The following is a 25,640-nucleotide window of genomic DNA, read 5'->3' as shown; positions in this document are numbered from 1 at the left end:
CAGAGCACCAACCAGCTCTGGCTTCTGGTGGCACAGAGATCTGGGACCTCTGGGGCCTCAGGCATGAAAGTGTTCTACCACCACTGGTACTGTCTTCCCAACTCCACAAATTGGCTTTGATTGCTTTTGCCCATAAACAATTCTTTGGAGTTACTGTATGAAGCACCATAGTTTCCTCATACTCTCTGAGTAACTGGCTTTATCCTGTATAGTTATCTGTAGTACACAGAATTTCAGGATGACCCCCTTGAGGTATTATACCAGGTTATGCTAAATTACATACTTACAGAGATTTTGCAGATGTAATAAAAGCCCCTAGTCAGTTGACTTTAAGATAGGATGATTATCTCAGACAAGCCCAACCCAGATTAGATGAGTCTTTAAAATTGAGTTTTCTTTGAATCTTCACTAAAGAGGTCTTCAGAGATAGGAGAGGCATTAGAGGAATTCATCATGAGGTATCTCCAATCATCATTCCATCATAGTTATCATTATGATAGGAGCCATGGGGCAAAGAGATGAGACTGGCCTTGGGAAATCTAGAGCTGCCTCTGGTCACTGACCAGAGAGAGAATAAGAAATGGAATTTTACAACTGTTACTGACATCTGCTAACAAGAACAATGAGTTTAGAAGAGAACCATGAACTACCGATGAAAATTTAACCAGTCAACAGCTTGATTTCAGTCAAAGCAGAGAACCCACATGCTATAGCAAATTTCCAATACATGCTTAGGTTAAGTTTTAGTAATGTCGTATGCAGCAGTAAACACACTGTGTCCTTTATTCTGTTTTTCTTTATCTTTTGAAAAATTCTACTTATTTATTAAAAACACTTATTCACTTATTGGAGAGAGAAAAAAATGAGAGGGGAGGTAGAGGTAGAAAGGGAGAGGGAGAGATGTCTGCAGCACTGACTCATGAACAGGGCCCTCCCCCTTTATTTTATGGGCCCAGCACGCTTCCACTGCGCAACTCTGCTAACACCCCCCCTTTATTTTAGCCTCCAGGGTTGCTGCTGGGGCTTGGTGCCTGCACCATGAATCCACTGGAGGCTATGTGTTCCCCTTTTGTTGCCCTTCTTGTTTTAGCATTGTTGTGGTTATTATTATTGCTGTTGATGTCATTGTTGTATAGGACAGAGAGAAATGGAGAGAGGAGGGGAAGACAGAGAGGGGGAGAGAAAGATAGACACCTGCAGACCTGCTTCGCCGCCTGTGAAGCAACCCCCCTGCAGGTGGGGAGCTGGGGATCGAACTGGGATCCTTACGCTGGTCCTTGAGCTTTGCGCCACATGCACTTAACCTGCTACTGCCTGACCTCCTCCATTTCTCTTTAATGCTGACTATTTGTCTTCAGCTTTGTAGTGATAGTTTCTCTCAAGTTGCTAGTGTGTTTTCCAACTGTTGCCATAGTAACTACTATTGCATCAAATTAAGGTAAATCCCATTTATTTTCCCATGTTCTCTTTGAAACTCTGAGACCAGTCTTAATGGATTCTGTCTTCTGGTGATAACTGCGTATAGTTGTCAGTTTCTGAGAGGAAGCCTTAAGATTATTAACCTTTCCATGTTTAAGGAATACTAATCTATTGGGGCTGCGTGGGGGTACACCCAGTTGAGCATACATAATACTATGTACAAGGACTTAGGTTTGAGCCCCTGTTCTCCACCTGCAGGGAGGATACATCATGAGTGGTGAAGGTTTGCAGGTGTCTGTCTTTTTCTCTTTATCTCTCTCCCCACCCCCTCTCCTATCAAATAAAATAAAATAGAAACACACACACACACACAAAAGTGGTAGACTTCGTAGTGCAAACACTGAGCCCCAGCAGTAACCCTGGCTGCAATAAAAAATACTGATGTATTGATTGAGAGACCAGGACAATATCTGACTGTATGTGATGCTAAGGGCCAAACCTGGGACCTCATGTTTGCAATCCACCTGCCTTACCCACTGAGACACCTCCTTGACCGTTCTTCATATTTATATTGTTAAAGTATTATCACATTTAAAGTGATTTGAGAATGTCATTTTCTCCTCTGTTTTTAAGGGTTTTTTAAAGCTTTGTTTACTTAATTTGATAGTACAGAGAGAAATTGAGAGGGAAGGGGGGTTAAGAGGGAATGAGAGAGATACCTACAGCATTACTTCACTGCTTATGAAGTTTCCCCACTGCAGGTGGGGACTAGGGGCTTGAACCCAGGTCCTTGAGCACAGTAATGTGCACTTCACCGGGTGTGCCACTGCCCACCTGCCCTCTTTGTTTTCCATTTGCTGATGTGATCCTTGGCAAGGCTGTTTCTTGCAGTAAAGGATGGTTTTCCTGTTATCCTTTGAAGTGATCTGCAATTTCCATTTTACATGTGGGAAGCATAAAAAAGAACAGTATGTGACTGAGGTGGGATTTTGACCTTGAGCAGGAAAAGAGATGTGTGGAATGCGCTGGCTGGTGTTTATGCTACACAGCAGCAAGGTCCATTGACCAGCCACTGACATTGGAGTCCCATCAGTGAACTCTGTCAGCAGTCCAAGAAGAAAGTACTTCATTTTGACTGTCTCACTCGAGGGAAAACACTGTGTGTTATTTGTTGTATTATATATGTGTTACTGTTTCTACTTAGTTTCCATGGTGATATTTAGGTCTCCTTGGTGACATTTTTTTCTTGCATCTAGGAAGAAATATATGAAAAGGAAGAAAATATTTTTAGTATGTTAATGGTCTAACCTTCTGGGTAGAGTAATGTGTACACCAATCTATTTCTTTTTTTAAAAAATTCATTTTTTATTTTTATTTATTTATTTTTTTATTTATAAAAAGGAAACACTTGGGAGTCGGGCGGTAGCTCAGCGGGTTAAGCGCACGTGGTGCCAGGCGCAAGAAGCGGCAGAAGGGTCCCGGTTCGAGCTCCCGGTTCCCCACCTGCCACCCTGGTCCTGAGCTCGTTGACATGTGCACTCAACCAAGTGCTCTACCACCTGGCCCCTCCCAAATATATTTTTAACATAACAGATCTCCATATTTCTTTTTCAGGTAAGCTCCTTCAGTTAGATTTGCCCTTGTTCAAAATAAACAAAAAAAGTGTGTATTTCTTTATGCAAAACTAGATTCCAGTTGCACATCCACCTGATTGGTCTTAGTGAGTCTGGCTGCACTGTTACTTACCTGTCAATATCTGCGAGAACCTTTACAGTCTTGTTGAAATGTAAATGTAAGATAATTCACGTTTTGCAAATAGTGACCTTTTGTCTAAATTTGCAGAATATTTTTGGAGTTTTTTTTTTTAATCTTGTTTTTTTATATATTTATAAGGGGCAGAGGTTTTTCATTTTATTTTTTAGCTCCTTTTTAAGTTGACACTCCACATTCATCAAAGACACTTTGTATTTCCTCTAGGCCTACTGTGTCTTTATATCTTGATTTTCGTAGACCTCTTTAGAAAATTTGCTGATCTGCTTCCCCACCCTTCTATTTCTTCTGTGTATTTCCAGTGTTTTAATACAGCATTCTTTCATGTTAATTTTTTTTTTCCTTTTTTTTCAAGTGGGTGTATTTTGAAATCAAAGCCTTGTCATACTTCTCTGCCTTCAGGGCAAGCCACCTGGAAAAATAAAAACTTTAGGTGTTACTTGGCTTCTACAATTTTATTACTAACCCTCTTTTATGTGTACAGAGAATTATTAAAATTCAATGGCCTTTTGTGTTGACATTGGAAACATTATTAGCTTTTCAAAAAGAGTTATTTTCCTGTGTAAACTTGAACCCCACCCCCTTTAACCTGTCAAAAATGTGATTCTATGCTATGTGCCAGACACCTTGCTAGTAGCTTTATTGTATTTTGAATGTTTGTAGAAATACTGATACTATAATTGCTCACCTATTTTTCTAAAGATCATCTGGTATAGAATTCTTATCTCTTAAATACTTGGTGTGGCTTAGTATTTCAGAGCGTCAAATTTCAGATTTGATTTAAGTAGGAATACTTCTGTTTTATACAACAGGATTCTACTATCCCTGGTAAGTTCACTATTGAATAAGGAGTCCTTTGTTCAATCATTCCTTTTGAAAAGAGGTAATAATAGATTCCTAATTCTCTCTCCTCTTTTAGATATCTCTTTTGTTTCATACACTCCTTTTTACTTAGATTTTTATCATGAAGTTCTTTATTACCATTTACTGCTTTATCTAAATTAATCTTTATTTTCTTTTTGTTGGGATTTTGAAGTAAACCATAAAATGTAAAAACAACAGCTCTCAATGGCTTAGAATCTAAGACTGAAGTCTTGGAACCTTTGAATATCCACCCCTCAAAAAAGATCTTAGGTAATGTAGATCTCTGAGTGTTGGGGACAAAGATCAATAGAAGGTACTTGAAAAAATACTTTTTAAAATACCTTTTTTTTTTTTTCCTTTAAGGGACTTAGGTGTCTGAGTGCTTAATTTAAAGTTAGATTTATTTGATATGAATACTTACCAGTTTCCACCTAAGATTGTCCATTCAGAAAATGCTTATTGTATACCTACTCTATGCTCAGCTTTCTTGTGGAATACAAGCCAAGCAGAAAAAAAGAGATAATTTGGGGTCCAAAGAGCTGATGAGCTTGTGGGGGGAAGACTAGGAGTCTTAGTGGTCTCATGCTGTGCCCTCAAAGATAGCTTGCATGGGATGTTAGTACTTAAGTTTGTTTTATCTTTCTAAATATTTGATACTTTAATCCAGTGAAGAAACTGGATATAACTTTTTAAAAATATTTATTTGTTTATTCCCTTTTGTTGCCCTTGTTGTTTTTTATTGTTGTAGTTATTGTTGTTGTTATTGATGTCATCATGTTGTATAGGACAGAGAGAAAATGGAGAGAAGAGGGGAAGACAAAGAGGGGGAGAGAAAGATAGACACCTGCAGACCTGCTTCACTGCTTGTGAAGCGACTCTCCTGCAGGTGGGGAGCCGGGGGCTCGAATTGGGATCTTTATGCGCCGGTCCTTGCTCTTTGCTTAACCTGTGCTTAACCTGCTGCACTACTGCCTGACTCCCTTGGAAATAGTTTTAAGTCAGTCAGCATGCTATGGTAGCAGATTTAACCTAATCAAAATAATTTCTAATTTTCTAATAAGAATTTTCTGGGGACTGCAAAGAAAAAAACTATTTCTGACTAGGTTGACATACTCAAACAATTAAGTTGCTTTCTTTTACATCTGACATATTGTCAGAAAACAAGGAATGGCTCCTAATCATGGGACACACTAGGTTTTCTGTGCTCATGACCAACATGAGATAAAAAGAGAAGAGTTGAAGGTTAGTTATTGGGTCAAATGAAAATGTAACCTGTCGGGTGTGGAGGCTGTGAGGTCACTTTTCCTTTTATCCCTATTGGTACAATGTGAGATTACTGACTACGGTGACATTAAACATACCAGTGGATGTTTAATGTAAATTCAGGAAAGTGGATTTATATCACACACACATACACACGTGTGTATTGCTGTTGATATTAAAAACACCTCCCCCCCTTCTCTGCATTAAGGATATTGCACCTCTTTTGGAACCATTTCCCTAACTTAGTTCCATAAATACCTTAGGACCAATGCTTATAATGTATATGAATTTAAGTACTCAGGTTGTGACTGGTGAACTTGACCTGTGATTATATTCAAGAAATTCTTTTTAGGCTCAGGGAGTTGACTCAGTGGTGTAAGTACATGCATGACACCCTGGGTTCTATTCCTGACACCATATTTAAAAATCTATTACATATGTGGCTGAATATTTTCAGTGACTTTAGAGTAAGATCATAGCCTTATATAGTAAATTTAGACCAGTAAAAAGTAAAAAGTAAGATAGCCTGTATAGTCACAACCTAGTTATGATATTTTAAAGAATATATTAGAAGCATAGTGTTACTGAATGTTGTTTCCTGTGAACTGTAGAATCATTTTGAAGTTAAAAAAGGATATATATATATATATATATATATATATATATATATATCAGCTACCAGTGTTCAAATTTTATAGCCATGGGTCAAACTTAAGCAAATACTCTTTTCTGTCTTAAAATGAGTTCATTTGTTTCTATTAGTCTAGGCATTGCAATTCTAACATTATCTCAACACGCCTGTATTAGTTTAGGCTTGAGTTTGGCTGCAAATCATAGTGATCTTAAGACCAGATTGGGATGTTATCCAATGTCATAAGGACTCAGATTTCTTTTCCCTTATTGCTGTGTCATGGGTTCATTCCTGTCCTGACTTTATTCGCAAAGTCTGAGATGGCCATTGTCACCCTAGTTTTAATAATTACCTCCACATTTTATAAGTCAGAATAAAAGGGAAAGAAGAAGAGTCTATCCTTCCAAAGATTTATCTTAGTTATCACGTATGTTCAGCACTATCCTGGTGATTTTAACCAGGGATATTAAGCAAGAAAAAGGGAAAAATTAAAAACAGTGGCATCCAGATTAAAAGAGAATCTATTCACAGATGAATTGGACTTGCATGAAAACTGTAAGGATTACTAAATAAGTAGAGCTTATAAGTTCAGTCAGATTTCAGGGTATAAAATCAAATCAGCTATTTCTCCACACTAATAATGAACACTTGAAAAAAGTTAAAAGACAATTATCATCTAAAAAATAAAATACAGTTTTAAAAAGGGCAAGATATTCATACTAAAGACTATAAAGCAGTGAAATAAAGATCTAAGTAAATGGGAAAATATCCCATATTCATGGATCAAACAGTATTGTAAAGATGACAGTTTTCAAATTCATCTGTAGATGGAATACAGTCACTGTCAAAATCCCAGCCTGCTTTATTTTTGTTGTTGTTATCTTTTGTCTTGTTTTTGCAAAGCATGGTGAACTGATCCTGACAATTATATGGAGGGGATTCAGTAAAAGATCCCAACAATCCACATACAGACAAGAGATGGTGCACCCTTACTCACAGAATGAACAAAATTAACTCAAAATGGTCACAAACTGAAATGTCAGTAGTGAAGAACTACAAAATGTAGACATAAATCTTTAGACATTGCGTAGGCAATAACTTTTTCCACATATGTTACCAAAAGCACAAATAACAAAATAGAAATACATTTTCACTAAACTTTTAGAATATGTATGGTTCAAAGGACACTAGCTACACAGAGAAAGAACATTCTGCATAAAGAGAAAATACTCACAAATCATCTACTGTATCTGGTAAAGTACTTATGTCCAGAATATACTATGGAAACTTACAACTCAGCAATAAGAATGTATAAACAAATTGAAGATTAAGGGGGTTGGGCAGTAGCGACAGTGGGTTAAGTGTACGTGGAGCCAAGTGCAAGGATCCATGTAAGGATCCCGGTTCGAGCCCCCGGCTCCCCACCTGCAGAGGAGTCACTTCAAAGACTGTGAAGCAGGTCTGCAGGTGTCTATCTTTCTCTCCCCTCTCTGTCTTCCCCTCTTCTATCCATTTCTCTCTGTCCTATTCAACAATGACGACGTAAAAAACAACAATAACTACAACAACAATAAAAAAACAATAAGGGCAACAAAAGGGAAAATAAAAAAAGAATAAAAAATTAGGCAAATGATTTTTATAAACATTCTCCAACAAAGATGAACAAAGTGACGAGTCCACACAGGATGCTCAGCATGACTGATCAGTTAGGTGAATACAAATCAAAACTATAATTTGATACCACTTCCCACTCACTTAAATAGTTCTATTTGAAAAAAAAAAGGGACAATAATATGTTAGATGTGTGAGAAAAAATCAAAACCCTTATTAATTGCTGGAAGAAATATACAATGGTGCAGCTAACTTAGAAAACAGTCTGGTAGCTCTCAAAATGTCGTCAGGATTTAATGTGAGACTCAGGAATTCTACCCCTACATATATGTCAGAAAAGCAATGGAAACATATAGCCACACCAGATTTATACAAAAAAAGTTCCCATCAGTTCTATTCAGTAATTGCCCACAGGATACATAAAGCACGGTCACCGGATTAAATAAAAATTTTGTCTATCTATACAATTGAAAACTACTTGGCCATGAAAAAGCAATGAAGTACTGATACATGCTATGCAATCTACAAAATGGATGAAGGCTGAAAAACTAATACCAAATGAATTAAGCTAGTCACAAACAAACAAATCTTGTTCCATTTAGAATGTATGTCCAGAATAGGCAAATTTATAGACATAGGCTAAAACCTGGGGTTGAAATATACAAGGGTTGTTAATGGAGATGAGCATTCTCTTAGTGTTGATAGAAAGGTTCCAAAATTGTAGAGCCAGAAAAATAACTCTCCTGGATAGTTCATTTGCTTTGCCAAGTCTGCACCTGAGTTTGAGCCCAGCTGCCACAGTACTGGGGGAGGCTTTGATGCTGTGGTTTCTCTTTCTCTGTGTGTTTCTATCTGAAAAAGTCAGCCTGGAGCAGTAAAACTCTGGCTACACCAAAAGCTTAGATTAGTAGTTTATAGTGCACAATTCTTAATATATTAAAGCCATTAACTTGTAATCTACAGTTAGTGAATTTTTAGGTATATCAAAAAATTTTTTTTCAAGTACCCCCTCCCTCCCCCCCTCCCTCCCTCCCTCCCTTCCTTCTTTCCTCCTTCCTTCCTTTCCATCCTTCCTTCCTTCCTTCCTGCCTGCCTGCCTGCCTGCCTGCCTGCCTTCGTTCCTTACCACTAGAATTATTGCTGGGTCTTGGTGCCTGGACAACCACACTGTTCCCATCAGCCATTTTTTTCCTTTATTCTTTTCCTGATAGAGATATAGTGAGGAAGAGAGATGGAAAGAAGGAGAGACACCTAGACACCTACAGCTTGCTTCCCTGCCAGTGAGGCCTGGGACTTTTTTATGTTTATTTATTTATTTATTTTTCCCTTTTGTTGCCCTTGTTGTTTTTCATTGTTGTTACTGATGTCATCATTGTTGGATAGGACGGAGAGAAATGGAGAGAGGAGGGGAAGACAGAGAGGGGGAGAGAAAGATAGACCCCTGCAAACCTGCTTCACCACCTATGAAGTGACTCCCCTGCAGGTGGGGAGCCGAGGGCTCGAACCGGGATCCTTACATGGGTCCTTGCGCTTTGTGCCACCTGCGCTTAACCCGTCCAACTCCTGAGACCAGGGACTTTTATCTAGGTCTTTGCGCATGATAATGTGTATGCTCTACTGGGTAAGCAATCACCTGACCTCTTAAGTATTGTAATGTGTACACACACACACACACACACACACACACACACACACACACACACACACACACACACACTTGTTTTAAAGCCCTCACCTTTAAGAGGCAGATATCCTACAGCAAAGGGGCCTAGAACATTAAATGTAGAAAGGAAAGCCTCTTCAAGAAAGTGTTGGAAAAACTGGGTAGCCACATGAGGAAGAATGAAGCAGGACCACCACATGTCACCATGAGCAAAAGTATACTCCAAATAAATAAAAGACTTAAGTTGCTAGACTAGAAACCATTACAGTATATAAAAGAATACCTCAGTAGGACACTATATGGTATCTACCTTGGAAATGTGTCTTGAGCCTAATATCAAGGAAAATAAATGATCAAACTGAAAAGTCCCTACATAGCAAAAGGAACCATTACCAAAACAAAAAGACATCCTTGAGAGAGAGTGATTTTTTTTATGTGCCAGGCATCAGACAGATGCCTCATAATCAAGATATATAAAGAACTCAGAGAACAAAGTAATGTCAAAACAACCTCATTTAAAAAATGGGTGAAACAATTAAACAGATACTTAAAAAAAATTAGTGATTTAATAGCAATCAACAAAATTATGGGATAAGAGGGGAACAGTTCCATGCAATTCCCACCTCCAGGGTTCCACATCCCATCCCCTTCATTGGAAGCTTCCCTATTCTTCTGAGCACTGCTCAGCTTTGGTTTATGGTGGTGCAGGGGATTGAATTTGGGACCTCAGAACCTCAGGGTTGAGAGTGTTTGCATAATCATTATGCTGTCTCCCCAGACCAACAGTTACTTCTTCAGGAAAGATATTTGCATGGCCAACAGGCATGTAAAAAAAAGAAAGAAAGAAAAAAAGTATGAAGAATTCTGATTGTCAGAGAAATGCAAATCAGGACTATGGCCAGAAACCACCTCACTCTTTTAAGAATGACCTACATTCCGCCCCCACCCCAAAAAAAAAGCACAGGAAAAAGTGCTGTATTTTTGAGCTTTTATCTTATGACTTCAGATATCTGTATTTGATCCCCACTTCCTTATAATACCTCAATCATTAGGCTACTAGCAGTTTCTTCTCTTTTTCCTGGAGTTTTCTTTCTACTGAAGAAATTTCACCCTTTCCCATTTCTACTTCTTCTTCTTCTAGCGTTTGCCCTTCTTCCGTAGCCAGTCAACAGCGTCAGGTTGAGCCTGATGTAAAGTTTCGAGACCTCCTTTGAATCTGGAGAGGTGGCAGTCGTTGACTATGTGGGTCATAGTCTGTCTGTAGCCGCAGGGGCAGTTCGGGTCGTCTCTGGCTCCCCAGCGATGGAACATAGCGGCGCACTGGCCATGGCCTGTTCGATAGCGATTGAGGAGGGCCCAATCATAACGTGCTAGGTCAAAGCCGGGTTGACGCTTGCAGGGGTCTGTGATGAGGTGTTTGTTCTTTACCTCAGCTGACTGCCAACTCTGTTTCCAAGAGTCTGGAACAGAGAAGTTCAGTGTAGGCGTAGGGGACCAGATTGGGTGATGAGACGTCAAGCGTTGGACAGGGTGGGCGAAGATATCCGCGTATATTGGCAGGTCCGGTCGAGCGTAGACACGGGAAATAAACTTAGATGATGCTGCATCCCGACGAATATCTGGCGGGGTGATGTTGCCATTTCTACTGATTCAAAATCACTGTTTATGCTGTAGTGAGTTCTTGTAGCCACATTCTTTCAATCACTATAATTTTCTCCCTTTAATTAGTTCCTAGTTAGTTATTTCTATTAGGATTTTCCCTCTTGCTGCTGCTGCTGCTGCTGCTGTTGCTTCTCCTTCTCCTTCTTCTCTTCCTTCTCCTCCTCCTTTTCCTTCTTCTCCTTCTCCTCCTTCTTCTTTTTGGATCACCTTATTGCTTTTTCATTTCAGATAGTATTTTAACTTTTTATTTTCTTCTGATTATTCTTTCACTGTCTGAGCCATTTTATATAACATCAGCTCCTTCATATACCACCATTTGTTGCTCAAACAGATCAAACCATCTCCATAGAACCTATTCTTTCTCAACATTGCCATGTCACAATCTTATGTTGAATTTGAGAAGTAGCTCAGACTGAAAAATTCTTTTCTCATTCTTAAAGTTATGCCTTGTCACAGCAACAGACAAATACAAGAAAGAATACCAGTTCTCTGTACCCTTCCTTTGCTCAGCCTGTCAGTTAGATGGAAACCCTTTGGAACAAAGAAATAGCAGAATGCTAGCCTCCTGGCAAATATTTCTTGCTTGTTTTTCATACAAACAACTAGGATGTCACACATGAAAAATGGTTGCGGATGCTAATTAATTAACACTTACTTGCATCCCCAGGAAGATGGCTTAATCTGTAGAGCAGTAAAGCTCACAGGCTTAGTTTCCTATACCACCTCATGTCAAAGCTGAGTTGCGTTCTGGCCTTTTTTTTAAATTATTTTCTTCTTCTCGTATAAGAATGTAAACATTTTTTTTTCTAAAGGAAAGGATAATAACCTCTGTAACAAAACTATCGTTGATTGTTATTATAATCGGGAGACTGCTAGTTTTGAAACTTAACCATGTAGATGTTTTTGTTAAGGTAGAAACCACTATTACTGAGACAGTAGGAAAACTACCATACTTCAACACTTCATTGGCAGAATATTATGCTTAAAGTGTATTCTCACATTTTTACTCAGTGTGTGGTCAGGGAACAAGATAGTGACTTGTTCAGCTCTGTGGTAATTAAGGATCACAGACTATGGGCAGTTATGTTCTCTTCATCTTGTTCTGGTCTACTTGGGAATCAATATTCAGCACTTGATGAAGGGAAGAGCATAGAGGATGGCTCATGGGCACTTTTCTTGGGTAAGGCCAGTATAGGAAATGGAAAATGTCAGTTCTACTTATACATCATCGGTTAGAATTCAGTAGTGTGGAAACAGGAAGAATTGGAGGGAAAAAAAAGAAAGAAGTCAATCTGTCTAATAAGCTTATGGCTTTTAAGATACTGAAAAAAAAACTGCCCGTTACAATAAAAATGCAATATTTAATGACTGCACACATAAAAAGAAGTGTAAGGTCAAATAAACACATGTCTAAAATTAAATGGTGCTATTCATTGATAATATTTAGTGGCTTAGGAGGTAGCACAGAGTGGTTAGAGCATTGGATTTATAAGCATAAGGTTTTAAGTTTGATTCCTGGCATCACATGTGTCCTGGTTCTCTCTTCTATCATCAAGAAAATGTAAATCCTTTTAAAAAGAGCATTTATTAACAATGAATGGTTCAAATATAATGTTAATCATTAATACAGCTTTCCTTTTGACATTGGTAAAAGGAAATAAACACTACAGTTAAATTTGATTTGTAACAATTAGAACAGACATCATAGATTCATAGTTTATCTGTTGTTTAGCACAGGTTACCTCCATAACAGATAAAGCAGTGCCAAGCCAGATTTTTATTGCATAAGATTATTTCAATTAGACCTTATTAGTCAATGAAGAAAATGAGTACCTGCCACAGGCAGGGTTCTAAGAAGCAGCCATGCCAATCAGGGATAAAAATCATGCCTTCAAAAGAAATAGAAATCAGCAAGATAAGATTATATATAATTTTGCTATGCAAAGTGAAAAGTCACTTGGTCTAGGAGTTGGTAGTATTTAAAAGTCTGCAGATATAATACCAAATTGTTGACTGAACCTGAAACACCAAGAAAAAAAAAAAACCACCACTGTAGAACACTACAAACAGTTCTTGCTACCCAGATCAGGGTGCAGCTGAGAGCACTGTATAAAATCACACACTTGCACTGTGTGACAGAGAGTGAAAAACAAACCACCAGCATGGGTATGTCAGTTTTATTCTCTGGCTTCAGCCTAACTGACAGAAAACTCATCAGCTGTTAACAGGCTTAATAGACACATAAATTGTCCTCCCAGTATAGGCACACTTCGTCTTCATGTTTAAAAATTTAAAAAGGACATAATGGAGAGTTAGATTCTACTGTCACAGATGTTTTGGAAACATTCTAAGTAGTGTATATATAAAGGTACTTCTGCCATGCACTAACTCAGACACTTGTTCAACTGTAATAAATTCTATTACAATTCAGACAAAACTTGAATAGATACAAACAGCATTAAAGCACAAGTGTCAGGGAGTTGGGAGGTAGCGCAGCAGGTTAAGCGCATATGGCGCGAAGCACAAGGACCAGTGTAAGGATCCCAGTTTGAGCCCCTAGCTCCCCACCTGTAGGGGGGTCGCTTCACAGGCAGTAAAGCAGGTCTGTAGGTGTCTGTCTTTCTCTCCCCCACTCTGTCTTCCTCTCCTCTCTCCATTTGTCTCTGTCCTATCTAACAACAAGGACATCAATAACAACAACAGTAATAACTACAACAATAAAGGAACAAGGGCAACAGAAGGGAAAATAAATAAATAAATATTAAAAAATTAAAAAAATCATAAGTCTCTATGTCTGAGAAAATATTTTAAATAAGTAAAAACATTCGTACAGTATAAACAGAAACATTTTAAACTCTGTTGCTTTGCTGTGGGTGCTGGTTGGATGAGATGATTTAGAGAGTATGCCATACAGCTATGTTTATGGTCTTGAATATAATCGTTCTTTAATCCCCATAGCCATGATTCTCAAACATAATGAGGTTTTTTGTTTTTTTTTGCCTCCAGGGTTATTGCTGGGGCTCGGTGCCTGCACCACGAGTCCACTGCTCCTGGAGGCCATTTTACCCATTTTGTTACCCTTGTTGTTGTCATTATTATTGTTGTCATTGCTGCAGTTGTTGCTGGATAGGACAGAGAGAAATCGAGAGAGGAGGGGAGACAGAAAGGGGAAGAGAAAGGTAGACACCTGCAGACTTGCTTCACTTCCTGTGAAGCGACCCCCCTGCAGGTGGGGAGTCAGGGGCTAGAATCAGGATCCTCACGCCAGTCCTTGCGCTTTGCACCATGTGCGTTTAACCTGCTACACTACTGCCAGACCCCCCAAACATAATGAGTTTTTTAAATAAAGGGGAAAGTAACTTGTCATTCTCACAGTGTCAAGTGATAAACATAAAAAGCCAGGGGGTCGGGCGGTGGCGCAGTGGGTTAAGCGCACGTGGGGCAAAGCGCAAGGACCGGCGAAAGGATCCAGGTTTGAGCCCCGGGCTCCCCACCTGCAGGGGAGTCGCTTCACAGGCGATGAAGCAGGTCTTCAGGTGTCTGTCTTTCTCTCCCCCTCTCTGTCTTCCCCATCTCTCTCCATTTCTCTCTGTCCTGTCCAACAACGAACAACATCGACAATGGTAATAATAATAACCACAACGAGGCTACGGCAACAAGGGCAACAAAAGGGGGAAAAAATGGCCTCCAGGAGTGGTGGATTCATGGTGCAGACACCGAGCCCAGCAATAACCTTGGAGGAAAAAAAAAAGTCTGCCTAAGTTTCTCATAATCATGTCTGTAAGATAAACTTAGAATATAAGTAAGCAAAGCTACAAATGTAGATGCAACTTAAGTGACCAATGATTAGGAATCAGGAAAATATTTATGTGTGACTTTTGAGCAGGTTTTTCAAGGATGAGAAGGATGAGTGATTGAGAGTGAGTCCAGTCAGTGGCTAGCTCGTGTTTTTCAAACCTGGGGGCCAGAGTCAACCCCTGGCACTTCATATGGCCAGATTGGTGTTATAGACTTACTCTCTTACTAGTAAGTATTTTAAAAATAATTAGTAGTATGAGGAGTGAATAAACAGGAGTTACGAGGTGAAAGCTCAGACTAATGAAAGAAATGGAGGGGGGCAGGTAGTTGAGAGTGCAGTATGTGTATGGAACAGAAAATGGGCTAATGCATGGTGTTGGCGATGAAGGCCATATACTTTGGGGAACTAGAACATGGGACCTCGAGTTAGAATTTAAGGCTTCTTCCTATCTAAATGGAAACTTCTGAAGGTATGGCACAGCACAGAAGAGCAGTGTCATTTTCTTAAATTTTTTCTCGGCAGCAGTATTGAAATAACTTGGAAGCATGAAGAGCAAGAGAGGCCAATCCATGAAAGCATGAACCTGGTTCAAGACTCTGTTGCCGGGCCCTGGCACACACTTGCTTCTTACTAAGTGTTCGCTGCATAATTATCTAATGAACACGAGGTCTAGAAGGAGCTCAGCATAGAAGTTAGTAACTAGGGGAGTCGGGCGGTAGCGCAGCAGGTTAAGCGCCCATGGCACAAAACATAAGGATAGGAGGTAAGGATCCCCGTTCGAGCCCCCAGATCTCCACCTACCGGTGTGTGTGGGGTTTACTTCACAAGCAGTGAAGCAGGTCTGCAGGTGTCTATCTTTCTCTCCCCCTCTCTGCCTTCCCCTCCTCTCTCCATTTCTCTCTGTCCTATCCAACAACAACGATGACGACATCAATAACAGCAATAATAACTACAACAATAAAAAACAAGGGCAACAAAAGGGAATAAATAAATAAATAAGTAAATAAATGTTTTTTTTTTAAAAGTAACTGGTAGTGTGGAATAAGAACTGTTTGTTGATCATTATTAAAATCCTTGAGAAGTGTATAAGATTGTAAAGGAGAGGGAGGGAAGAAGAGAGGGAGAGAGATAGAAGACAAGCAGGTTAAAGGTGAAGCTTTAGTTAACTTTTATAGTTACAGCTAATAAGGGGGTGGGGAGGAGTCAGTCTTAAGGAGAGATCAGAAACAGATACTCACACATAAGTGCACTTTTTAACTGTTCAAGTAATAAATATCTGTTTTACATTAAAAAAATTTGTTTATTTCTTTGTGTTTGTTTTATTGTTGTAGTTGTTATTGATGTTGTCATTGTTGGGTAAGGTGGAGAGAAATGGAAAGAGGAAGAGAAGACAGAGAGGGGGAGAGAAAGATAGACACCTGCAGACCTGCTTCACCCTTTATGAAGCGACTCCCCTGCAGGTGGGGAGTCGGGGTTCGAACCGGGATCCTTATGCCTGTCCTTGTGTTTTGCACCGTGTCGCTTAACCCGCTGTGTTACCGCCCGACTCCTTGTTTTATATTTTTAAAATGATTTCTTAAGCAGATACTGGAGAACTGTGGATTCTGCTTCTTGTAGCATGAAAAATGGCTTTAACATCTATGTATGAATTAATGTTGAATGAGATCAAGGTCAAACCAAGCATGCATGTCCCAGAAGCATGCTAGGTGTGGGGGCAATTCAGGATGACATCACCAATTTTAGAATTTAACATACAGCTCTTCTTGACTTTTTGATGCTTCACCCTTGAACTTGAATATTTAAATTTTTCTATGTTATAAATAGTAGTTAAACAGGGTAACTATATCACTTTTTTTTCTTCATGAATTCATTTACTGTATCTTTATTAGTGGTACTATCTATCTTAGGGTCTTTTAAGTGATTATATTAAGCTTTATTTCTAGACAGTTTGGTGAAACAATTTGCCTACACTCAGACTAATGAAAGAAATGAGGGGGCAGGCCCAGGTGGCAGAGTGTGCAGTGTGTGTATGGAACAGAGAATGGGTTCATTGAACTCCAAGCAGGTACATGGTTCCATTGTTTAAAAAGATTAAAAAGCCATAAGCTTAGAAATACACATAGGTTTCTCACTACTTTGTGGCATCAGGAATCATGTTGAATCCTCTTGATAGGGTGTTTACTACATCAGTTAACAGTAGGATTTAACATACAATTTTATTTGGATTAACTTGACTGCAGTTGTGTCTTGGCTGCCTCTTTAAAGCCCACCATGGAATAAAATTAAAACAGTTTTTATGATATAACAGTTTAGTTGCAGAAAACATTTTTCTCTTTACTCTGTACAGCAGTGCTTTCCCTCTGAGTTTGCCATATCTACCCGTGTTGCTGGCTTTCTCTCCTCCAATCCATCGTTTATACTGCCACCAGATCAATTTTCCTAAAACAGAGTTATAGTCATTCTCTTGTACAGAAATATTCAAACAACTCCTTGCTCTTGCCTTCTTAGCTTTGACCCACACATCCACCAGTGAAGGGGCCTTCCTGACCCAACTCACATTTCCTTCATCTTTACTGACACCCCCATCTCAGCTCTAGGTTTCTTTGTCCTCTTGTGTGGTCCTCATTGTGTCTTACATAAAACTCCATGTGAGCACATCTCATCAAGGAGAATGTTGATTTCTTGAATGCAGGGACCAAGTCATCATTGTAATTTTGTTCACTCTTGCATTGCTTTGTGAGGAACACCTTAAACATGACAAACTCGGGGGTTGGGTGGTAGCGCACCAGGTTAAGCACCCATGACACCAAGAGCAAGGACCGACACAAGGATCCTGGTTCGGGCCGGACTTCCCACCTGCAGGGGGTCACTTCACAGGCGGTGAAGCAGGTCTGCAGGTATCTGTCTTTCTCTCCTCTTCTCTGTCTTCCCCTCCTCTCTCAACTTCTCTCTGTCCTATCCAACAACAAGAAAATACAATATCAACAACAATAACAACAACAAATTGGGAAAAATGGTCTCCAGGAGCAGTGGATTCTTAGTGTAGGCATCAAGCTCCAGCAATAACTTTGTAGGCAAAAAAAAAAAAAAAAAGACAAACTCATCCCGGTTTGAGCCCCTGGCTCCCCACCTGTAGGGGGATTGCTTCACAAGTGGTGAAGCAGGTCTGCAGGTGTCTGTCTTTCTCTCCCCCTCTTTGTCTCCCCTCCTCTCTCGATTTCTCTCCCGTCCAACAGCAATGACAACAACAATAATAACGATGAAACAAGGACACCAAAATGGGAAAAATAGCCTCCAGGAGCAGTGGATTCATAGTGCAGGCACCGAGCCCCAGCAATAACCAAAAAAAAGACAAACTCAAAGTGCTCTCCACAGTCAGTTCCTCACTGCTCACCACTGAGGCTCCATGATGACTTCACCTCTTCTGGGACACACACACACCCTTTTTTTTTGATAGGGAGAGGCAGAAGAAGAGACACCCTCAGTGCTGCCCTACAGCTTGTGAGCTTGTGAGGTTTTTGCTCCTGTAGGTACGGACCCAGGGCTTTTACCAAAAGCTTGGCATGTAATACTTTGTCATTTCTGTGAGTGTACCACCACCAAACCCCTGTTGATGGTTTTCAAGACCAAGAACAGTGTGGTGTTGAAAGAGCAGGGGAGAGACAGGAAGACACCAAAGTCAGTTTCTGCACCTGACCAACTGTGCAGGCTTTAAGCAAGCTTCTGCCCTGAACGGAATTTCCTCACCTGTAAAAGGATAATAGACCAAAGTCACGATGTTTAAGTGAAGAGTAAATTTTAGGAAGAAAAATCTTACCATAAAACCAATGACTGATATTGCCTCATCATTCCTTTCACGGTACTCCAGACTTGAAGCTACAGATTTTTGTTGTTGTTGTTGATGTCTCTGTAGACTCCACTTCCATGCTGAGAAGCAGGGACTGTTGCTGTCTTACCTCACTGGTGAAGAGAAGGTTCTTGGCAGGAACCGCACAGGGAAGGGAGCAGATCTGCAGGGAGTTGCCACTATTTTGTTTTGTGGTGGGGCTCAGGAGGAGGCATTGTGACTACACCTTTGAATCAGTGCTTCTATAGACCTTTTGTTCATGCCCTGTTGGGACTGAGGGATGCAGAAGGCTCATGACTGTTCATGGTCCGAGAGAGATCTTCTTGAATATGCTGAGGGGCAGTGGAGTCTAATTTGACACAGTCTCCCCTAGGTGAATTAGACACACCCCCATCTTTACTCCTGGTTACATTTTTCTTCCCCTCCCATCCTGCTGCACACACTTCGTTGATGCCCACCTCTAGGTGAAAGTTGTTAACTTTTCTTATGATAAGGATAGAATAAGATTTCCCATGCAAAGATGTATTAAGAATTTCCACGGCAGGAACATGATGGCAGAGGAGGACCTAGTGGGGGTTGTATTGTTATGTGGAAATGTTAGACATGTACAAACTATTGTATTTCACTGTTGGCTGTAAACCCTTAATCCTCCAATAAAGAAATTTAAAAAAAAAAGTAAAAGAATGTTAAGTACTTGAGAGAGAAAATAGAGTTGAATAAAAAGATTATAAATGAGTAAACTGGTGATAGCTTTACAGTAAGTAAATTGCTAAAATTCTAACAGTAAATTAAGTTCTAATATTGTGCTTCAATTGTTTAAGTGTTTTTAAAATCATACTACTTATAAAAAATCTCCAATGTCAATGTATTATTAATTTAGAAACAAAGTAGATAATTTATGCTCTTTATAACCAAGTTGTTCATTACAGCAATATCTAGTTTTTGGTTAAAGACTATACGGGCTGTAAGTTTTAAAAAATTATTGATTAGAGTGTAAGAAAGAGAGAGAGTAAGAATGAATGAACAACAGCTTCAGTCTGTCTGTCACATGCACTGCTGGGGATCAAATTTAGGATTTCATGCTTGAGAGCTCAGTGCCTTTCCACTGTGCTACCTACCCTCCAGGCCACTGTAGTACTAAGGCTTTGCATATGCTAATCCTCTACTTTTTTTCTTTATTAAGTACTGAAAAATCTTAAGAATTTTTACTAGTTCAAAACACAGTGAAATCACTAATAGCTTTTATGCATTGTAATATAGCTGTCATGAGAAATAAAGAAGGCTAATTGCTTTCTGTACAAAAGAATTAGCTTTGTCACTTATTTTCTTTGACCATTTAAAAGTAGTAAACTAGGATCGATGGGATGAATTGTTTCAGCATCTTATAAAAAAATAAACATTTATATCTTAAGGGTTGGATTGCCCTTTTGAAGTAGTTTATTTATCTTTTCAAATGTTGTTAGGTGCTTCATAAATATTAAAAAGAAAAACTCCATTCATAAGAACGTAAAACCTTATTTTTAAAAAACTGATTGTGAGCCCCAATTCCCCAGAGCTCCACCCCACTAGGGAAAGAGAGAGACTGACTGGAAACATGGATCCACCTGCCAATGCCCATGTTCAGCGGGGAAGCAATTACAGAAGCCAGACCTTCCACCTTCTGCACCTCATAATGACCCTGGGTCCATATTCCCAGAGGGTTAAAAAAATAAGAAAGCTATCAGGGGAGTGGATGGGATACGGAGTTCTTGTGCTGGGAATTGTGAGGAATTGTACCCCTCTTATCCTATGGTTTTGTCAGTGTTTCCTTTTTATAAATAAAAAATAAATATATAAATAACTGATTGTGGTGTTTGCTGGGAAACCAGAGAGAACCACCAAAATGTAGATGGGGCCAACAATATAATTCCCTTGGTTAGTGTATTACTTTGCCATGTGCCTCTCCCAGGTTTGAGCCCAGCCCCTAACAGGTTCCAGGAAGGTTTGGTGCTATAATCTCTGTCTCTCTCCCTCTCTCTGTCTCTCTGTCTCTTTGTCACTCTCTCTACCTAAAAAAAGTTACCTAGGAGTGATGAAATCCTAGTGATGATGGGAAAAAGGGATTGGCATTTTCATTTTAAGTGCTGTTTCAACAGAGAGATGTTTGCTTTTTATTTTTGGTAGTAAATACTGTAGTGATTAAAAATATGAACTTGGGCGCACCCTGACCTAGGTCCCAATAATCATTTTTTGGCTTATTAAATCTGACTTTAGGTACATTATTCAATGTTGTTGACAAAACTAACTGTAATGTTATTGTATAATGTGAGATATGCAATAATGTTTTATTGTACAAATATGGAGTAAACATACTAATTCTCAACTTCTTGTATAAAATTATGTTTTCTAGGAGAATGCATAGAAGGGTTACGGGAGAATGACTACCTTCTGATTCACTCATGCCGTCAGTGGACCACCATCACTGCCCATAGCTTGGAGGAGGGGCACTATGTCATTGGGCCAAAGATAGAGATTCCGGTTCATTATGCAGGTAAAACTCCTCTCAAGGGGCAACAAAAGGCAGAGGAAGGGGACCTGTCTATTGCTAATTTTTCCCTGCACCATGAATAAGATAAGAATTGACTCTGAACTAGAATAATATGACTTAGAAGACCAGGAGTCAAAGCACTTTTGTGTCGTTATTTTCACTTTCAGAGAAGGTTTAGTTGATCTTCTTATGGATATCAGTGAATAAGGCATATAGTTAAATAAATTCTTATTGAATATTTACAAAGTGAACGTTTTATAAATAGAGTGTCACTAACCTTGGAATGACAGCCAGTCATGTTCCAGTGTCCACTGAGCATCTCTGGACATAACTTGAATATTATTTTTGTGAATGGCTTTGGTATCTTGATTTCACAAGGTACCACTTCAAAAATGAGCATTGTGGCCTAGTTTGAAGACTTCTGGGTTGCAAGTTCAGATACATGGTCATAGTTGTCTCTGCAACAAGGCATTTAAATGCAGTGAATCCTTTGAATCGTCAGGGACAGAAGTGCTATATGTTGCCTTGTAGCTGCTCCAGCTGGCAGTCTGAAACCTTCCATTCTGGAATGAGCATTCAGTGTCAGATGAGGAAATCTCCCTAAATAAAATAACTACAAGTACTTGCATATGTCTTATTGTTTCAAGCATATATTTTACTAGCAGCCACTTTGCTACTACTACTGAGAATAACAGTCAAGTCTGTTCAGCAGTTTACTATCTGTTTGCAAGAAACATGATGCTGCACTTGGCTGGGAAACCAAGCATCCTGTATTTATTTATTTATTTATTTTTATTATTATTATTTTTTTGGAAGTACAGAAGGGAGTCATTAACACTATGATCATACCATTTTACGTGAAAGTAAAGGAAAAGAAGGAAAACTTGGGATAGGACTGTCTAAATTCAGACTGTTCTAACAAAAAATATCCTAGGCTGGCTAAATTATAAACACCAAATTTATTTGAACAGTTCTGTGTTTTGTGAGAGCCTCCTTCTTGGTTTGCAAATGCTCACCTTCTTCTTATATCCTTCTATGGTGGAGAGAGAACAGTTATCTTTCTACCTCTTTCTAGAGGATACCAGTTCCCCATACCTTTGTGAGAGTTTCAACCTTGTACTTAGTAATAACTTTTTAAGGATCTTGCCTTCAAATACTACTACATTGTGAACTTAGACCTCAACATCTGATTTGGGGAAGACACATTTCAGCTCATAACAAAGACCGAATGATTTATAAGATCTTTGGTAAGATTAACTTCAAAGAACATACTGAGACTATGTTATTTCTAGCTTCATGTTTATGAAAGAAAACATTAAGTTGCAGAGAACAAGGTATAATTTATGTCTCTCTGAATTATTAGTACTCTAATTTTATTTTATAGAAACCTTTATCTGGGCCAGGTGTGGTGTACCTGGAAGAGTGCACACATTACACTGCACAAGGACCTGGCTTCAAGCCTCTGGTCCCCATCTGGAGAGAAGGGAGGGGTAACTTCACAAGTGGTGAATTAGTGATACAGATATCTCTCTTTCTTATCCTCTGTGTCACACTTCTTTCTCAATTTTTCTGTTTTTATCAAGAAGAAAAGTAAAGAATAGAAAAAGAAAAGAAATGGCCACCAGAAGTGGTAGATTCTTAGTATTGACACTGAGTCTCAGGGATAATCCTGATAATAAAAAAATAAACCTTTATCCATACATTTTTTTCATTATTTAGAATTCTTCTTCTAGCATTTGCCCTTCTTCCGTAGCCAGTCAACAGCGTCAGGTTGAGCCTGATGTAAAGTTTCGAGACCTCCTTTGAATCTGGAGAGGTGGCAGTTGTTGACTATGTGGGTCATAGTCTGTCTGTAGCCGCAGGGGCAGTTCGGGTCGTCTCTGGCTCCCCAGCGATGGAACATAGCGGCGCACCGGCCATGGCCTGTTCGATAGCGATTGAGGAGGGCCCAATCATAACGTGCTAGGTCAAAGCCGGGTTGACGCTTGCAGGGGTCTGTGATGAGGTGTTTGTTCTTTACCTCAGCTGACTGCCAACTCTGTTTCCAAGAGTCTGGAACAGAGAAGTTCAGTGTAGGCGTAGGGGACCAGATTTGGTGACGAGACGTCAAGTGTTGGACAGGGTGGGCGAAGATATCCGCGTATATTGGCAGGTCCGGTCGAGCGTAGACGTGGGAAATGAACTTAGATGATGCCGCATCCCGACGAATATCTGTAGATGGATACTGATCTCTTATTCCTCAGTGAACAATTAACAAACAAATGTTTATCACAGTAATAACTTGGAATTCAAAATTATTGGGTCTCTGATTCTGTAATTGTCTCTGTTACTTTGGGCAAATTGCTAAACCCTCTGAACCTTAGTTTCCTCATCTGTTAAGTGGGGATAATTATATTGCTTTTCTTTTACAGTAGTTGTAAAAATTAAAAGATACTCTAAGTACACCTTTCAGAGGGCCTAGTACTTAGTAAGTGCTCCACAAATGTTAATTGTGATGATTATGATGAGAGCGACAAAGTGTTTCTAAAGCTATCACTCTTTATTCTGTGATGATTACACGCTGAAGTTTATGCTCATTAAGGCAGATTGAACAGATACTCCTCCAAATTGTTTTGGCACTTGCCTGCTTCCTTCCTCTCTTCCTCCTCCCCTCTCTCTTCACCTCCACGTTTTTCTTTTTAAATTTTTTGTGCTAAGCATCAAGTCCAGACAGACACACACACACACACACACACACACACACACACACACACACACACACACACACACACACATATATATGGAGAGAGAAAGGGGGGGAAGAGTATGCACCCGTCACTGAACCACATCTCTGGCCTTGTTTTACTTTGCATTTTAACTGATTTTCAGCCGGCAATAGGAAATATTTTCCACTCAACTACCATTTACTTTTTTAAAAAAATATTTTTATATTTATTTATTTATTTATTTTCCCTTTTGTTGCCCTTGCTTTTTATTATTGTTGTAGTTGTTATTGATGTCATCATCATTGTTGTTGGATAGGACAGAGAGGGGGAGAGAAAGATAGATACCTGCAGACCTGCTTCACCACCTGTGAAGCGACTCCCCTGCAGGTGGGGAGCCGGGGGCTTGAACTGGTATTCTTATGCTGGTCCTTGTGCTTTGAGCCATGTGTGCTTAACCTGCTGCGCTACTGCTCGACTCCCTTACTTTTTTCTTTAACATCATTTGCCATAGGTTTTATCATTCTTTCTCTCCTTACCAGGGGACTTGATCCTTCAAAGTTTCTGAACCAAACATCACAAAAGTGTTCCACCACCGTTTTTCATTTGTGTATTTGATGATTTCTGGTGTAATATACAGGTCTTTGAGTCATCAAAAATTGACTTTTGTGCATATGGTGATCTATGATGTTCCTGTTTCATTCTCCTGCATGTTTCCACCCAATTTTCTCCGTACCATTTGTTGAAAAGACTTTGCTTTTCCTATTTAATGTTCTGGGCTCCTTTGTTATGAATTTGTTGTCTGTAGGTGTGGAGTCTTATTTCTGGGATCTCAATTCTTGTAGACATTTTAAGAACTAAATACAAGTTTCTGTCTAAGAAAGTCTTTAAGTTTGTGTTTACCTAGTAATGAGACTCAGGTTGTGCTGGCTTGCTGAGTATGTGATGGGCCCCTCTTAGTGAGTCGCATAGGAAGGCATGGGATGTCCCTATGTCTTTATGGGCGACATTAATTTTGATCAGTTGGTTAAGGTGTTATCTGACTTCTCCTGCTGCACAATAGACATTTACTTTGTAGCTAATAGGAAATTTAAAGGGATACTTTGGGATTCTGTAAGTATCATTTTCTCCCTCTAGCTCTCCTTCCCTCCCCTGCCCCATTGAACAATTGTCAGTTTCCATGAGATTCAGTTTTTAGTGTGAAGGAGATGAAATGATGTTTTCGTTTACTCTGTCTATCCTATTTAAATTTGTCAGCAATCCTATTCTTTAAGAGAGAGATTTTCCTTCTCTCTCAATTATTTATTTACTTACCTATTACTGTGTAGGTAAGTTTCTTTTAAAAAAATTTTTCCCCCTTTTGTTGCCCTTGTTTATCGTCATTGTTGTAGTTATTACTGTTATTGCTTTCATTGTTGTTGGATAGGACAGAGAGAAATGGAGAGAGGAGGGGAAGACAGAGAGGGAGAGGTGAAGATAGACACCTGCAGACCTGCTTCACCGCCTGTGAAGCATTCCCCCTGCAATTGGGGAGCCAGGGGCTTGAACCGGGATCTTTACACCAGCCCTTGCACTTCGTGCCATGTACGCTTAACCTGCTGTGCCACCACCCGGCTCCCACAGGTAAGTTTCTTACTTCACTCTTAGATTCACTTAGTGGGTTAAAATACATCTTGTCTTTATTTTGTTGCTCAAATTATCCCAAATTACACCATTTGGGCAAAACCTGGTCATGTATCTCTCTGACATGTTCTGTTTATTTATTTTAACATCTCTTTTTCTACTATAGGTGATAACCATTCTTTTCAGTCAGTATAATTTCTGTTAATATCCAATTTTAGTGAAGCCTGTTACTCTGTCCTGTCTCTGCCAACCTGGGCAC

The 25,640-nt window shown here is 39.4% G+C and overlaps 1 protein-coding gene across 2 annotated transcripts in view; it reads left to right on the top strand.

Annotated features, from left to right (window-relative positions):
• GAREM1 (GRB2 associated regulator of MAPK1 subtype 1) overlaps positions 1-25,640 on the top strand; it is a 230,243-nt gene that overhangs the window by 54,517 nt on the left and 150,086 nt on the right. Inside the window, exon 2 of one of the 2 annotated variants that reach the window (XM_007520935.2) lies at positions 20,919-21,059. The exons of the other annotated variant lie outside the window; for it this stretch is intronic. Within the exon in view, the coding sequence (XP_007520997.2) occupies positions 20,919-21,059 (141 nt within the window). The remainder of the gene's footprint in view (positions 1-20,918; positions 21,060-25,640) is intronic. 2 annotated transcript variants of the gene reach the window in all.

Source organism: Erinaceus europaeus, chromosome 15 (genome assembly GCF_950295315.1).
Source record: "Erinaceus europaeus chromosome 15, mEriEur2.1, whole genome shotgun sequence".
Lineage (NCBI taxonomy): Eukaryota > Metazoa > Chordata > Mammalia > Eulipotyphla > Erinaceidae > Erinaceus > Erinaceus europaeus.
Note: the sequence above shows the minus strand (reverse complement) of the source record. Positions and strands in the feature narration are given on the sequence as shown.